The sequence below is a fragment of the Sarcophilus harrisii genome, chromosome 4 (genome assembly GCF_902635505.1).
Source record: "Sarcophilus harrisii chromosome 4, mSarHar1.11, whole genome shotgun sequence".
NCBI lineage: Eukaryota > Metazoa > Chordata > Mammalia > Dasyuromorphia > Dasyuridae > Sarcophilus > Sarcophilus harrisii.
The window spans coordinates 424972854-424986986 of record NC_045429.1 but is presented as its reverse complement, the minus strand read 5'-3'; the positions used below and the strand labels follow the sequence as shown (position 1 = coordinate 424986986).

Below are 14133 nucleotides of genomic sequence, written 5' to 3'. Positions count from 1 at the left end.
CAAAAACAAAACAAACAAAAAATCCTGTGACGTCACATTCTAGTGGAGAGAGAAAAAGTAAGTAACTACGAGAGAGACAGAGACAGAGATTGAAGGTGATTTAACTCAAGGCACTAGCAAGGAGGACGGAAGATTAGAGAAGGCCTCTTAAGAAAGTGGGATTTGAGGTGTTTTGATTGAAGCCAGGAAGCAATTACTCTATGTTGTGGGGAAGGAAGTGTAAGAAAACTGGAAAGATAGAAAAGAGCCTGATTGTGAAGAGCTTTAAATGCCAAAAAGAATTTTATCTTTGACCCTGAAAATTTTAAGGAGTCCCTGGAACATTTGGGGTGGGGTAACAAGGTCAAAACTGTCTCTTTGGAAAATTACTCTGGACGTATTGCTGTGGGGAGAAAATTGAGTCAGGGTGAACAATCAATAGGCTATGGCCTTTTCTGTGTAGGTGGACCAGGAGAAGTGAGAGGAATCTTTTGGAGTGCAACATCACCTAAATTGTCAGATTTATTTTTCAAAATGCTTTGCTAATTTTTCTCTTTTTCTTTAAAAAATTGTTTGTTTAAAAATGGCTCTTTGGAAAACAAAAGGGAGGAATCCGTGGAAAATTTTAGATTAAGCAAAATAAAAATTATTTCTAAATAGTTCATTTTTAAAAGAAGCTATTAGTTACTTTTTAAAAAGTTTCAAAATAATTTACACCTTTTAATCAAACTATAGGACTGCTAAACCTATAATTAAATTAAATCAAAGTGGAAAAGAGCATTTATGTACAAAAATATTTATAACAGTTCTTTTCTGTGATAGGAGAAGAGAGAGAGATAGACAGAGAGGCAGAGACAAAGATAGAGAGACAGAAACGGAGAGACACACAGAGACAGAGACAGAGACAGAGAGACAGACAGAGACAGAGAACCTAAGGATAGTCATTCATCGACTGAACAAATTGTGTTATATAAATGCAATGGAATACTATTGTGCCGTAAAAAATGAGAAAATATTTTGAACATCATGAGTTTGCCATACCTAGAGGATATCTAAATGGATTTATTCAAAAGCAATTGGCAATATGGTACTGAAGATTGGTAGAAAAATTGGGCAAAACAATTGAGTATGAAGATCCAGTAAAGTCTGAGAAAGAATGATGAGACAGGAGGAGAATCAGAAGAATACTGTCATGAAAACCTAAGGAGAAGAGAATATCTAAGAGAAGGTGACCAACAGCATGAAAGGCTTCAAAAGAAATAAGTGATCTTTCTATAAGGACCAGATTGCCCCAGGGGTCCAAAACACATGGGATAAAATATAGAAGCTTGAGCTTGTCCTGTAAGATTTTCCCCCATCTAAGCCCTACCTACTTTGTCATTTTGTTCTTATTAATCCCCCTTTGAGGAGATTTATCAGTGTAAATGTGGTCAAAATATCTAGGTCCAAAGAGAATAAAATATTACCTTGTCAAATAAATAAAAACACAGATATATAAGACCAAAGACAATGCATTCCCCAGTGAATAATTAAGAAAAGTATATTAACAAAGTTCTCAAAAGAATTGACAATTGTTAACCACCATATGAAAGATAGCTCCAATTTGTTAATAATAAGAAAAAAAAGATAATCAAAACAACTCAGGTTTCAGCTCACATCCAGTCAATTGGCAAGGCTGACAAAAAAAAAAAAAAAAATGGGAGTAGTCAATTTTGGAAGGATTATAGAAAGCCAGACACATTAACAATATTAATATTGTTAATAGAGCTGGGAAGTAGTCCAACTATTCTGCACAGAAAATTGAAACAACACTAAGCAACTAAAATATTCACATATTTTAAACATAGACTTCATTGCTAGACATATATCCTAAAGGATGTCAAAATCAGAAAGAAAATGGAAAAATAAAATATTCACAGTGTTAGAGCAATGAATTGGAAGTGTTATGCCAGTCTTCTTGAACTGTTCTACCTCAGTTTCCCTGCACTAGTTTCCCTTATTGTCCTGAGTTTCTCTGAATTGTTCTACCTCAGTTTCCTTAATTGTTCTGCCTCAATCCCTTTAGTTGTAAAACACTCTGCTGGCTCATTAAGACTGAGGGTCACTTGCTCTAAGGTTATAAATTATCAATGTAAGATTCATGGGGGAGTTCAGACTTCCTAGCTCCTAACTCCTTCTGTCCTCAAGAATTTATGGCACTACCCTCATCTAAATATTCCAAAAGATAAGACTATCTGGGATACCTCATTGACATCTTTATTTCTGTTTATTCAGACATCTGACTCTGACTTACAGTTCCCCCCCCCCCCCCCCCCCCCCCTAGAAATAAATTTATGGCCCTGAGACTTTCCACTCTCAATGTTCTGACTCTACCCCTACCTTGGTCTACACCTGTAGCTGACTCATGTGGGTATACATGTCATTGAGAACTCACATTCACCACTGGATACTTTGAGATGAGAGTCTTGTCCAGTCAATTATACTCTCCAATTAGTAAAATATTAAAAACTTTCTAATCTCTATCTTACCTCAGTTTCTCCTGCATTACAGAAGGAAGTCCATTCTTTGAGAACTGTTTCAACAAATTGTAGTACATGAATGGTGGAATATTATTACATTACAAGAAACAATACAAAGAAACATGGAAAGACATAGAATTGATACAATATGAAATAAGGAGAATCAGAAAAATAACCTACTTAATGACTATTGCAAAACAAAACAAAACAAAAACAAAAACCTCAACATGTCAGACTTTTGACATGTCAGTTATTTTTTCTGAATACTCCTACCCCCCTACCCCCTCTTTTTAGTTCTTTGTTTCAGGACTTCATTCTTAGTATAAGTAGAAGGTGGAGGGATACATATGGAAATAAAAGTGAAGTAAAAATTAAAAGAAAATATAGGAAAACTGTTTGGCAGCTGTAGGGAGGATGAATTCAGGAAGGGAGACTAGAATCTGGAAGGCCAATTAAAAAGGCTCTTAATCTAGTCCAGGTGAGAGACTATGGTGCTTGAGTGAATGAAGAAGGGGATGGATGCAAAGATACTGTGGAAATAAAATCAGCAAGGCTTGGTAAATGATAGAATGGATGTGGGGATGGGGGAAAAGAGCTGTGGGTAAAGAGCTGAGAAGAAGAGATAAGAGCCAAGTACAATTTTGAGGTTGTGAAGCTGGATATTTGGAAGCATTGGAATTATATAGGAAGAACTGTTGGTTTACCCGAACAGATCATGAATTCTGATTTCAAGATATACATTCAACAGGAAGCTCAAGATCTATGTTTGTAATTCAGAAAGGAGATTAGAGATACTAATTTGAAGGCCTCTACTCAAAAACCATCATTAAAATCTCCTGAGAAAAGAGATAAAATAGGCAGAGCCCTAGAAAACTGGAAGAACTGAACATTGGTGAAGTTAACATACTACTGGGAAAGAGAAAATATTTCAACTAAATATATTTATTATAATTTTAGCTATAAATCAAAATGAAAACAAGGAACAAAACAAAACAGGACAAACATGAAGTAGATTTATTTCACTCAATAAGTCTTTATTAAGCGCTTAAGTGCCCAGGGAAAGTGAGAAGACAGTACTTTCAAGGAATTAACATGGAGTGTAGATACAAATTAAACTTTTTTATTGATCAAACTTTTCCCACTTTTGAATCCCATGGTTTTTTAAAGCTTTTACAGCAAAATACTTAGTCCAGAGAGTATAATGACAAATATAGATTCCCCAAATCACGAGTGATATGATCCTCCTTTTCAGATATGCTTTTAAAGCTTTTTATTGTGAAGCTAGTAAAATCAGTGACATAGAATTTAAATAAACGGTTTAGCAGAGGATGGTTTCGATCCATCGACCTCTGGGTTATGGGCCCAGCACGCTTCCGCTGCGCCACTCTGCTACATGAAGAAGGAGCTTAATTAGGTCCTAATAGGTTTAGCCAGCAGGTAATTAACACCTCTTTAAAGTTAGAGTTGATTTGTATGTTTCAATTGTCTTCTTACAAAACGCCAGTAAAAGCCATAGTATGAAACTTAAACAAACATCTTAGCAGAGGATGGTTTCGATCCATCGACCTCTGGGTTATGGGCCCAGCACGCTTCCGCTGCGCCACTCTGCTACAGTGAACAAGGACCCTAATTAGCTCATAATAAGTTTAACAAGGAGCTGGTAAATCCTTAAAATTAAAATTGATTTGTATGTTTCAATTCTCTTCTTACAAAACAAATTCTTCCCAAACACCATTCCTGAAGTCGGCATTCGCTCTAAAATTAACTCTGCGGCTAGCCAGTCTTCCAGGTTCTACAAAAACACAAAGTGTGAGATTTAATATATGGGGCGCCTTGAGAGCGAGCTCGGGTTTAGGGGAGTGTGTGTGCTCGCATAGTAGGAGAGCGATTGGGGAAGAGGAGGGAGAGATAAGGTGGACAGCGCTAGGGCTGAGTGTTTTGCACGGCCTGTTCTTACGCCTTAGGGCCCAAAGAAAGTGCTCAGTGAATGTTGTGTAGCTGAGATCTTTCCCTACAAGCTACAACTACTTTGAAATTTACTGGAAAGCAGAAATGAAGCACAAGTGGAAAAGAAGCCACATATTGGAAATTGGAAGGGTCTTCGGTTCAATTCTTCAAGAATTCAAGAGCCTACTACGTACCAGGACAGTGACTAAAGTAAGTATACAGAGATAAGACCTAGCAGTCCCTGCTCTCAAGTAATAGATTGTATTGCAGTCGGAGGAATAAATACACATCTTAGTAAGGACAAAAATGTATTAAAAATAAATATAAAGCCATCTCTACGAAAAAGCTGAGAAAACAAGAAAGGGCATAGTGCACGAAATCCACAGAACTTAACTCATTTCTCTGTGCTGTTTTGGGGACAGATTGTGTGTGTGTGTTTTAATGAAAACGAGATCTTTAAGTGAATGTTCGTACAACAAATACCAGGTTAGCCAGGAACCTGGAAGACTTCTACCATTAAAACAGCTTATCTCTAGCAAACTTCACAACACAGGTTTCCCACTAACATCTCTGAAACTTCCCAGGATCACAGATTAGAACTGGAAGAAACCATGAAGACTATCAATCAAAAAAACATTTATTATGTTCCTACTTTATGCCAGTTACTGTGATAAACATTGGGGATACAAAAAGAGGCAAACGTCATTTTATGGATGAGGAAACTGATGTCCTAAAAATTTAAGTAAATTACTCAAGATTCTACACGAAGAAAACTGCACAGACATGGTTTGAATCCAAGACCTATATCCAGATTCAGAGCTTTTCTATTTTTAATTACTGCTAATTAACAGAAGCAAAAAGGTACCACATTGGATTCAGATTTGGGTTCCTATTGAACCACTCACCAATGGACCAAATCATTCTGCATTCTCTAGGCCTGTTTCTTCATTTAGTGTTTGGATTAAATATCTCTGGCATACGCTCAACCCTAAAAATATTCTCGCCATTTCTATAATTTTGGCAAGGCCCCAGATTGAAGCAGATACAGAGGGGAGCATATGCACAAGAAACGCTTAGGGAAACTATATTATAGTAAAGCATTGGGTTCTAATAATTAAAAGAATCAACCCTCGATGGCCTTGTGTCATTCAGAATCTACAAGCAGAAAAAAATGAGACTGCGTTTGAATACGTTTGTCCATTGCTTATATTTATAAACTCTCTTTGCAGAATTTTCCCAAAAATGTGTATGAAAATTCTTTCTAGTGACCAAGAGTACAATCTGGGGGGGAAAAAAATCACCAATTGGGAGGGTAGGGGGAGGAGCTTAGATAGTTGGGTTTTTTTTTAACTTAATAAAAGAGGCGGGGAAAACAGATTTTTTTGTTCCCGCCCCCTGCGTGCAGTCTTCAACCAGGTCGGATAGTCTGTCTTATAAGCGGCTGTTTCTCAACGCTGGTCATTCTGCATTTTGAGTTTTCAGACTCTTTTGCATTCACTAAATTCATCATGTCTGGCCGAGGAAAAGGAGGCAAGGGGCTTGGTAAGGGGGGTGCCAAGCGGCACAGGAAGGTGCTCCGGGATAACATCCAGGGCATCACCAAGCCCGCCATCCGCCGTCTGGCTCGGCGCGGGGGCGTCAAGCGTATCTCGGGGCTCATCTACGAGGAGACCCGCGGGGTGCTGAAGGTGTTCCTGGAGAACGTGATCCGGGACGCCGTCACCTACACCGAGCACGCCAAGAGGAAGACGGTCACCGCCATGGACGTGGTCTACGCCCTAAAACGCCAGGGCCGCACTCTCTACGGCTTCGGCGGCTAAACTTTGTCTATTCAAATTAAACAGATCAAAAGGCCCTTTTCAGGGCCCTTCATTTTCTCACTTAAAAAGAGCTGTGACTGAATCATGCTAAAAACTACCTTGAAACTGAGCGTTTGCTTAAGTTAATGTGGTTATTGACGCTCTTAATGACTTGGAAGTAGCATTGGATTGGGCTCCTTTGCTTCTTCCGGTTTTGTAGTTTTCTCTTGGCCCCTAGACAAAGGGGAAAATGCGATTGTGCAGCGTGTGATACTTACTGTAAGTGTACTTGAGCCATTCAAGGTTGTCCTGGCGGGTTTGAGAAGCTGCTAACGATTGGAAGAGGCAATAGTAATGTATGAACCAATCGGGGAGGAACTGCATGAATCTGAACGGATTTTAAGCTATCGAGAGTTGCTCTAAATTTTGCTGTTCGTTTCTAGTTTGACAAATTTTCTCTCTCTTTATAAAAAGACGGACAAAAGGGGAAGGCTTGCTAAATGAGAAGCATTGCAGGATGAGGAACGAGGAAAGATCCGGAGAGTAACTTGCTTGTTTCCATAGGTTGTTTGCATATAGTTCTTTGTATGTTCGTTCCCTCATCTCCTTCACCTTCATTAAACTGGGAAAGTCTTGAGCAGAGACTTGTCTTTTTGTGTCTACATAGTGTTTAGGGTATAATGTTTAACAAATAGTAGGCACTTTGAAAAACTTGAAAGCTTTCTCAACATAGTTTGATCTGTGTAGTTTAGGCATTTAGGGGAAAGAGGTGAATCACATGGCCTAGTTAATGGGACTGATTTTCACAATTCGAATTAGGAGCAATCGAGGCCTCCGGGAACTGGCTGTAGCCATAGCTGGCAACAGTTGCCCACTAGTTGTTCCCCAGGCCTTCATTTTGTAGTCCTCCGGTTGAGTTAAGGCGTAAACCGCTTCTTAGGGCTCTTTTTGCCTCCAAGATACGTTTTCACCTTTCAGTGGAGGGATTTTTTTTCCGGACTGTGACAGCAGATTAGCCCCCAAACTCTTTACTACAGTTTTGTTATTCTGAGAAAGTGTTAGCTCTTGTCAGGAAAACCTGCGTCCAGATCCTAGATGAAATTTACCAGCCACGCAGCCAGGCCTCCGAATCTTAAATTGTTTTATCTGTGTTGGTCACGTTGGTTTTAGTGGACCGCTTGATAGGACGGGAGGACGCTTTCCCCTGAGCTGTGCTACTTTAAGAATTTAGTAGAATAACATTGGTAAATTTTACCTAGTTATGGATTGCTAGGGACTATTGAATTCTAATAATTACTTCTAAGGTTTTCTAAGAAACAAGGGGGGAAGCTGCAAATTGAAAGCATGTGTCAATATTATGCCACAGTTCTCTTTAACTGCTCTGACTTGGTTTCCCTGCACTAGTTTCTTCTGTCTCAATTCCTTAAAACTGTAAAAACCCCTTCTGGTCCATTAAGATTGGGAATCGTTTACTCTAAGGTTATAAATTGTTAACAAGATAAACAGAGAGCAGAACTCCTGACTTTTCCCTGTCCTCAAGAATTTACAATATCCCTCAAGACCTCACTGACATCTTTATCTCTGTGTATTCAGACATCCTGTGTCTGGGCTTTTAGGATTTATGGTCTCCCCCCATCCTGACAGAAGTTTTCCCGGGCTTCTTACCCTTCTTTGTCTCTAGAGGGTATTTAAGAGCTTAAGATATGCCCATTCAGGTGCTGGATTCTTTGAGATGACAGTCTACTCCAGCCCTGGGACCAACATGTTTTCCTTGGTCCCGGTACGTTTTTATCTCTATCTGACTGGATAATTTGAGACGAGAGTCCTGTCCAGTCAATTATACTCTCCAATTAATAAACTATTGAAAACTCTCTAATCTCTCTCCTGCCTCAGTTTCTCCGGCATTACACCCTCACCAGGGAAAATGAAACGAATGAATCAGGTTTTTAAGAAACAGATTACTAAATTGATGTTAATACTAAATTGTTTTGGACCAAATGGTTTGTTTTGTTTTGTTAAAGAGTTAGAACTGTCCCCAGAAGAGATCTGGAGTTTTCCCCATATGAGATGGAGGGAAACGGGAAATACCCTCCTTTGGAACAAAGAATAAGGTTTTAAGAATTATATAGTGGCAGTGTCCTTATTCTTTTCAGCCCTTGGGAAACAACTGCTGGCCCAGACAACAGTTTGTCATTCCAGGAGTCTGGGTGCCTTTTAAATCCTGGAAGGCTCAGAGTGAGAAGGACCTTATCAGATGTTAACTGATGACAGAGACCGTGGTCCAGAGACTGAGAAGAGGTGGACTCTATACCAAGGTTAAAGGAGCTGTGGAGGAACCTCAAGAATGGACTGTTAAGGACAATGTATAACCTGTAAAAACTGACTTTGCACTAAAGCAATATTATTTTGGTGGGAAAGGAAGGCATATCAAAGAGTATATCTCTCAGAAAAATTCTAAGGATAATTGGGGTGAGCATGTAGGAACATCAAGTCCAGCCCCTCCATGGAGACACTTGTTGATTCCCCTATTTGAAAGATTACTATGTTTTTTGAAACCATCTTGTAAGCTCTGGGAAGAGTTTGTTTAGGTTTTATAGTCTCCAAAAAAGGAATGAGTTTATTGATAATCTACAAGTGTGTTATATAAAAATGATTTTTAATGTTTATCTCATACCAGAATAAATTTTTACTATAAAGAAAAGGGATCAAAGATGTTAAGTGAAATCCTTGTGTATGTGAAGTTGGTCAAACTGTTTTAATTCGTTGTATTGGGTCACTTTAAAGCTGTATTCATCATTTAAAGGGATTCTGAGAATATTAGTCTTTGTCTTTGTCCTTTTGAACACATTTCTGCTATAGACAATATGCAATTTAGAAGTTTTCTATGTACTGAGCATTTTAAAAGCAAAATGATTTGTGTAATATTGAACTTAAAACCATGTAACTATGTATAGTTATATGATAAAGAGGAAAAATAAAGTAATAAGATGTGCAGCAGAGAACAAAACAATTTATAAAGAAGTAAAGAAAAGATGTACACTCATGAATATATTTTTTTCTACTAATACACACACACACACACACACACTTTCTTAAATTGATATTTGTTGTCATATACTTTGAATCCTCCCTGATGTTCTGCTGGGCACGTGATAATGTTCTCTTTTGTTTCTTTTCATTTTGTTTTGTATTGCTTTTATGCTTTTCTTTTTTGCTTATTGTTTCTTCCAATAAAACAAATTTGGGGGAAAAAGAGAAAAAAAGAGAAAGAGGAGATAGACCTGGAAGAAGAATAACCTGTTAAAATAATGCCTGAGAGACTGGCTAAGATGACAGACAGGAAAAGATAATGATGAATTTTGGAGGAGATGCGGGGAAAACTGGAACACTGATGCATTGTTGGTGGAATTATGAATGAATCCAACCATTTTGGAGAGCAATTTGGAATTATGTCCAAAAAGTTATCAAACTGTGCATACCCTTTGATCCAGCAGCAATGCTACATTGGGCTTATATCCCAAAGAAATACTAAAGAAGGGAAAGGAACCTTTGTGTGCCAAAATGTTTGTGGCAGCCCTTTTTGTAGTGGCTAGAAACTGGAAAATGAATGATGCTCATGAATTGGAGAATGGTTGGGTAAATTGTGGTATATGAATGTTACGGAATATTATTGTTCTGTAAGAAATGACCGAAAGGATAAATACAGAGAAGCTTGGAAAGACTTACATGAACTGATGCTGAGTGAAATGAGCAGAACCAGGAGGTCATTATACACTTCAACAACAACACTGTATGAGGATGTATTCCGATGGAAATGGCTATCTTTGACAAAAAGATCTAATTCAGTTCCAATTGATCAATGATGGACAGAATCAGCTACACCCAGAGAAGGAACCCTGGGAAATAAATATGGACTACTTGCATTTTTGTTTTTCTTCCCAGGTTATTTTTACCTTCAGAATCCAATTCTTCTTGTGCAACAAGAGAACTGTTAGAGGCATGGTACATTTTATATTGGTTAGTGTTATGGGCCAGAATTCTGGAGAAATTGTTACAACAAGATGTTAACTCAGTGGAATTGATAAGACAATGGTTATCTAGTTTAACATGTGAGTTCTTTAGCTCAGTACATGTACTTAGTACTTAATATAGTTCTACAAGATTGACACCTATTCTACAAGATTCACACCTACGTGTATAAGTATAATAGAGTATATAATGGCCAACAAGATCTGAACCAGAGACATTCACTCCATCTCCCTGTCTGGCCTGTCTTTCATTTCTCCACTGAGACCAAGGCCCCTCTGAAGGCCCTCCAGAAAGCTAGCCCAGGCCCCAGGCAAGGAGACAATAAAGAGTTTTGGACTTTAACATCTGGCTATTCTCGTGGTGATTACTCTGCTGAAAAGAAGACTGGTCCAAAGACCTCCAGAAAACCAACCAGAACATTACACTTATGTTTTGGGACTGTTTGTTGTTCAGTCACATCTGACTTTATGTGACCCCCTGGACCAAACTGTCCTTAGGGTTTTCTTGGCAAGGATACTTATGGAATGATTTGCCATTTCCTTCTCCAGCTTTATGCAGGCATGAGTTAAGTGACTTGCCCAGAGTCACACAGCTAGCAAAAAGTCAGATTGGCCCAGTGTTTTCCATTTTACTACCCTGCCCCTATCTCATGGGGTGTTTTTTTGTAGATCTGTTCTTGCTATATCTTTGAAGTAAATTATCCTTTGTAAAATTGTCCAATGTTATGTGGTTAAATAAACTAGGATGTTAAATCATGGACCTCTAAAAAATGAGGAAACAATTGGCAGGGGTTCAAGTCTTTGGGAGAGAAGAGAGACTCCTCCAAGCTCCTTAAGGTATTGGAAAACCCTGGAATAGGGTACAATGTAACAGACCTACTCTTCAGACAATAAATCAATGTCAAAACATGTTATAAAGGGTCTAGTTGAAAAAATACTACAGGTCTGCATCATAAACTCCCACGGAATAGAAAAAAATGTAGCCAAATCCTCTACCCTGGCTTGGATTTCTTATCACTACTTTAGATATTGATATCAACTGGGGAAGCCTTGTAAAAGGTAATTTTTTGTTTGGGGAGGAAGAGTGGGAGAGGTGGTGTAAATGCCGGAGGCAAGATAGAGATTAAAAAGTTTTTAATAATTTAATTTGAAAGGGAGAGATTGTACTGGGGGCATAATGCCCCCACAGCTGATGTCCAAAGCATCAAGCAGCTAATGTGTGCTTCCCATGAAGTATATATACATGTAGCTCAGCTACAGGGGTAGACCAAGGCAGGAGCAGAGTCAGAGCACTGAAAGCGGGAATGGACTCTGAATCCGGTTCTGACAGGGTGAGGGGAGGCACCAGACATTCTGATAAATTGGGATAAAGAAGAACAATGACAGAATGGGGGGTAGGACCATAAATTCTTGATGATTTTGGAGGAATTAGGAACCAGGCAGTCTGAACTCCCCCTCATCTTGAGTTTATACATTGACAATTTATAACCTTAGAGTAAGTAGCCCTGAGTTATATCAGTCTTAATGAACTGGGGGGGAGAGGGGGAGAGGGGGAGATGGGGAGTGGGAGTGTGGTTGGGCAGAATAATTGAGGAAATTGAGGCAGAATAATTTAGGGAAACTGAGTCAGGACAATAAAAGAACTGTGGCACAACAGTGAAAGGGATTGTGGTGTAACCCAGTGCCTTGCTTTATTTATCTCAGGGAGGTTGGTTAATAAGAAATGATAGTTTAAGCAGAAAAGCAAATTTAAGAAGCGAAAAATGGGATTACCCTATCCCAATGGGCTTCAGGAATCCATGACAACTAATGTAATTGAATCCAGTACTGCTGCTTCCTATATACAACATCCCTTGGATGTTCACACAATCTTCTCTCTAGAAGTAATGCTGGCAATAGGGAAAGAATAAATCAAGTTGTGTTTTCCATTGGTCCCAGAAATAAACAGCAAGAGAGCAATTATGCTAATAATTTTCATAAAGGTCCATGCTTTTACTCACATGCTATGGCAATTAATTCTTTTCTCTGATTGGGTGACATTCTTAATAATTAGCCCCATGATCTGCAGGTTTAATAACATCCTTAGAATGCCTCCTATTTCTTTTCCTATCTTTGGGTTTGCTAGGAAATGCCAGGCTTTTTTATATAAGGCTCCAGATCTTTTCTTAAGCCATTGGTGATCCACTAAGACCGTTTTCCTTCCATACAGAAGCAGGAGTGACAGAAATACAAGTGCTTATGTTTCCCACAGATCTTTCAGTCTCCACACACTGACAGTTTAGTAGCCTAAGTGGTCACTATGAAAAGCTTGTATAACCTCTGTACCCTTTCTTCTGTTAAATCTTAAAAGTCCCTTTCAGACTAACTTAATAAGGTAGAAATAAAGTATAATTCATGTGCCATATTCCTAAGCCCTCCTTTTTTAATAGACAGTGACTGGACTACAGTAGTTCAGGAAGTGAAGTTACAGCAGTAACTTAACCTAAAGATCAACCTAAAGTATGATATTCCATGGCCTGAAGTAAAGCTACTAACTCACAAAATTAAAGAAGTTTTGCCCCCATGGAGCCATCATGGAAGGGTCAAGGTTAAAGAAGCTACCTTCTTCACAGTCAATCAATCAGCAAGTTAGATTTTGAGCTCTTCAATCTAGTTGTAAAAAAAAAAAAAATGCAAGTGAGGGATTGTAGTGTTCTCTTCTTTTCTAAAAATAAAATCGTTCTTTGTGGGAGCAGGTTTCTCGGGGGGCTTCTGGAGGCAGCCTTAGTTTCAGTTCAAAGTAGTAATCACCTCAAATGCAGCCAGGTGTTAAAAGTTTAAATCCTTTATTGTCTCCTTCAAAATAGCTCAGTTAGTTTTCTTAGAGGCCTATCTCCCTCCTTGGTTCCAAGAGTTCTTGCAGCTTGTCTGCCAGCTTCAGCCGCCAGCTTCAGCCACCAGCTCTCTCTGAATCTTGGTTCTCCTCTTCAATTGACTCCAGGAGCTCCTTATATATGATCTCTTAAAGGTGTGAACCCAAAGGTTGACTCCTCCTCTGAGAGAGTGGGATTATAGGTTTCTGACTTGTGAATCTCCCAAACTTGTCAACTAATGTATGAGCTAACATGTAAACTCTGTTAAAGGTGTGAGCTCTAATGTGTGAATTCTCAAAGGTGTAAACTTAAGCATTGTTTCTATCAATTCCAGTGAGTTATCACCTTGTTTCAAGTTCTGGCCCATAACAAGGGATCCATGTGCATCATAAAGATCTCTTCAATACAGACCAGTAGGTCTCATAGATGGGATGGATTTGATATTGCTCAAGGGCTCAAGAAAATTCTGTTTGCCCAGGAACTCTTTTTTCTCATTTACAAGCACTACTTACTATTACTTGGTAAATTTTACTTTTTTTTGTCCCATCTTTGTATATGAGACCCAATTCTCTGGTGAAATCTTGAGTTCAGCTAGAACCATTCATGTCAGAAGTGGGATTTTATAAATAGAATGGACATTTTATTATATATATTACATATTTTATATATGTTACATGCATATATATATTATATATATATATACATTTATGTAATATATGTATATATATTATAAATAGGATGTTCGGGAGTGAAAGGAAAGAAAGTACAAGTAAGAGTATTTTACATTGATCAAATATTTCTCTTAGGATTCTTACAAGGTGCTAAATCACTGGAATTGATAGAGACATTGATGTGATCCTACAAGGAGATGTTATGGGCCAGAACTTGAAACAAGGAATTGAGATAATAGTTAAATCTAGTTTAGCATTGATTTAATCCTCAAATAATCATTTCCTAGTGATATAATGATTGGTGTATACTCAGTGTGGAAGATATATAAAGAGGAGCT

The 14133-nt window shown here is 38.3% G+C and overlaps 1 protein-coding gene and 2 non-coding genes across 3 annotated transcripts; 1 reads left to right on the top strand and 2 right to left on the bottom strand.

Moving 5' to 3' along the window:
* Window positions 1–3817: 3817 nt before the first annotated feature.
* Window positions 3818–3889, bottom strand: TRNAM-CAU. The gene has a single exon. It is a non-coding gene; the product is annotated as a tRNA-Met (tRNA).
* A 147-nt stretch (window positions 3890–4036) lies between these two features.
* On the bottom strand, window positions 4037–4108 carry TRNAM-CAU. The gene has a single exon. It is a non-coding gene; the product is annotated as a tRNA-Met (tRNA).
* A 1782-nt stretch (window positions 4109–5890) lies between these two features.
* LOC100917088 (histone H4) lies at window positions 5891–6317 on the top strand. Its single transcript, XM_012549658.3, has one exon. It carries the CDS (start codon window positions 5954–5956, stop codon window positions 6263–6265), a length of 312 nt encoding a protein of 103 aa, XP_012405112.1. The 5' UTR covers window positions 5891–5953; the 3' UTR covers window positions 6266–6317.
* The last annotated feature ends 7816 nt before the right edge of the window (window positions 6318–14133 follow it).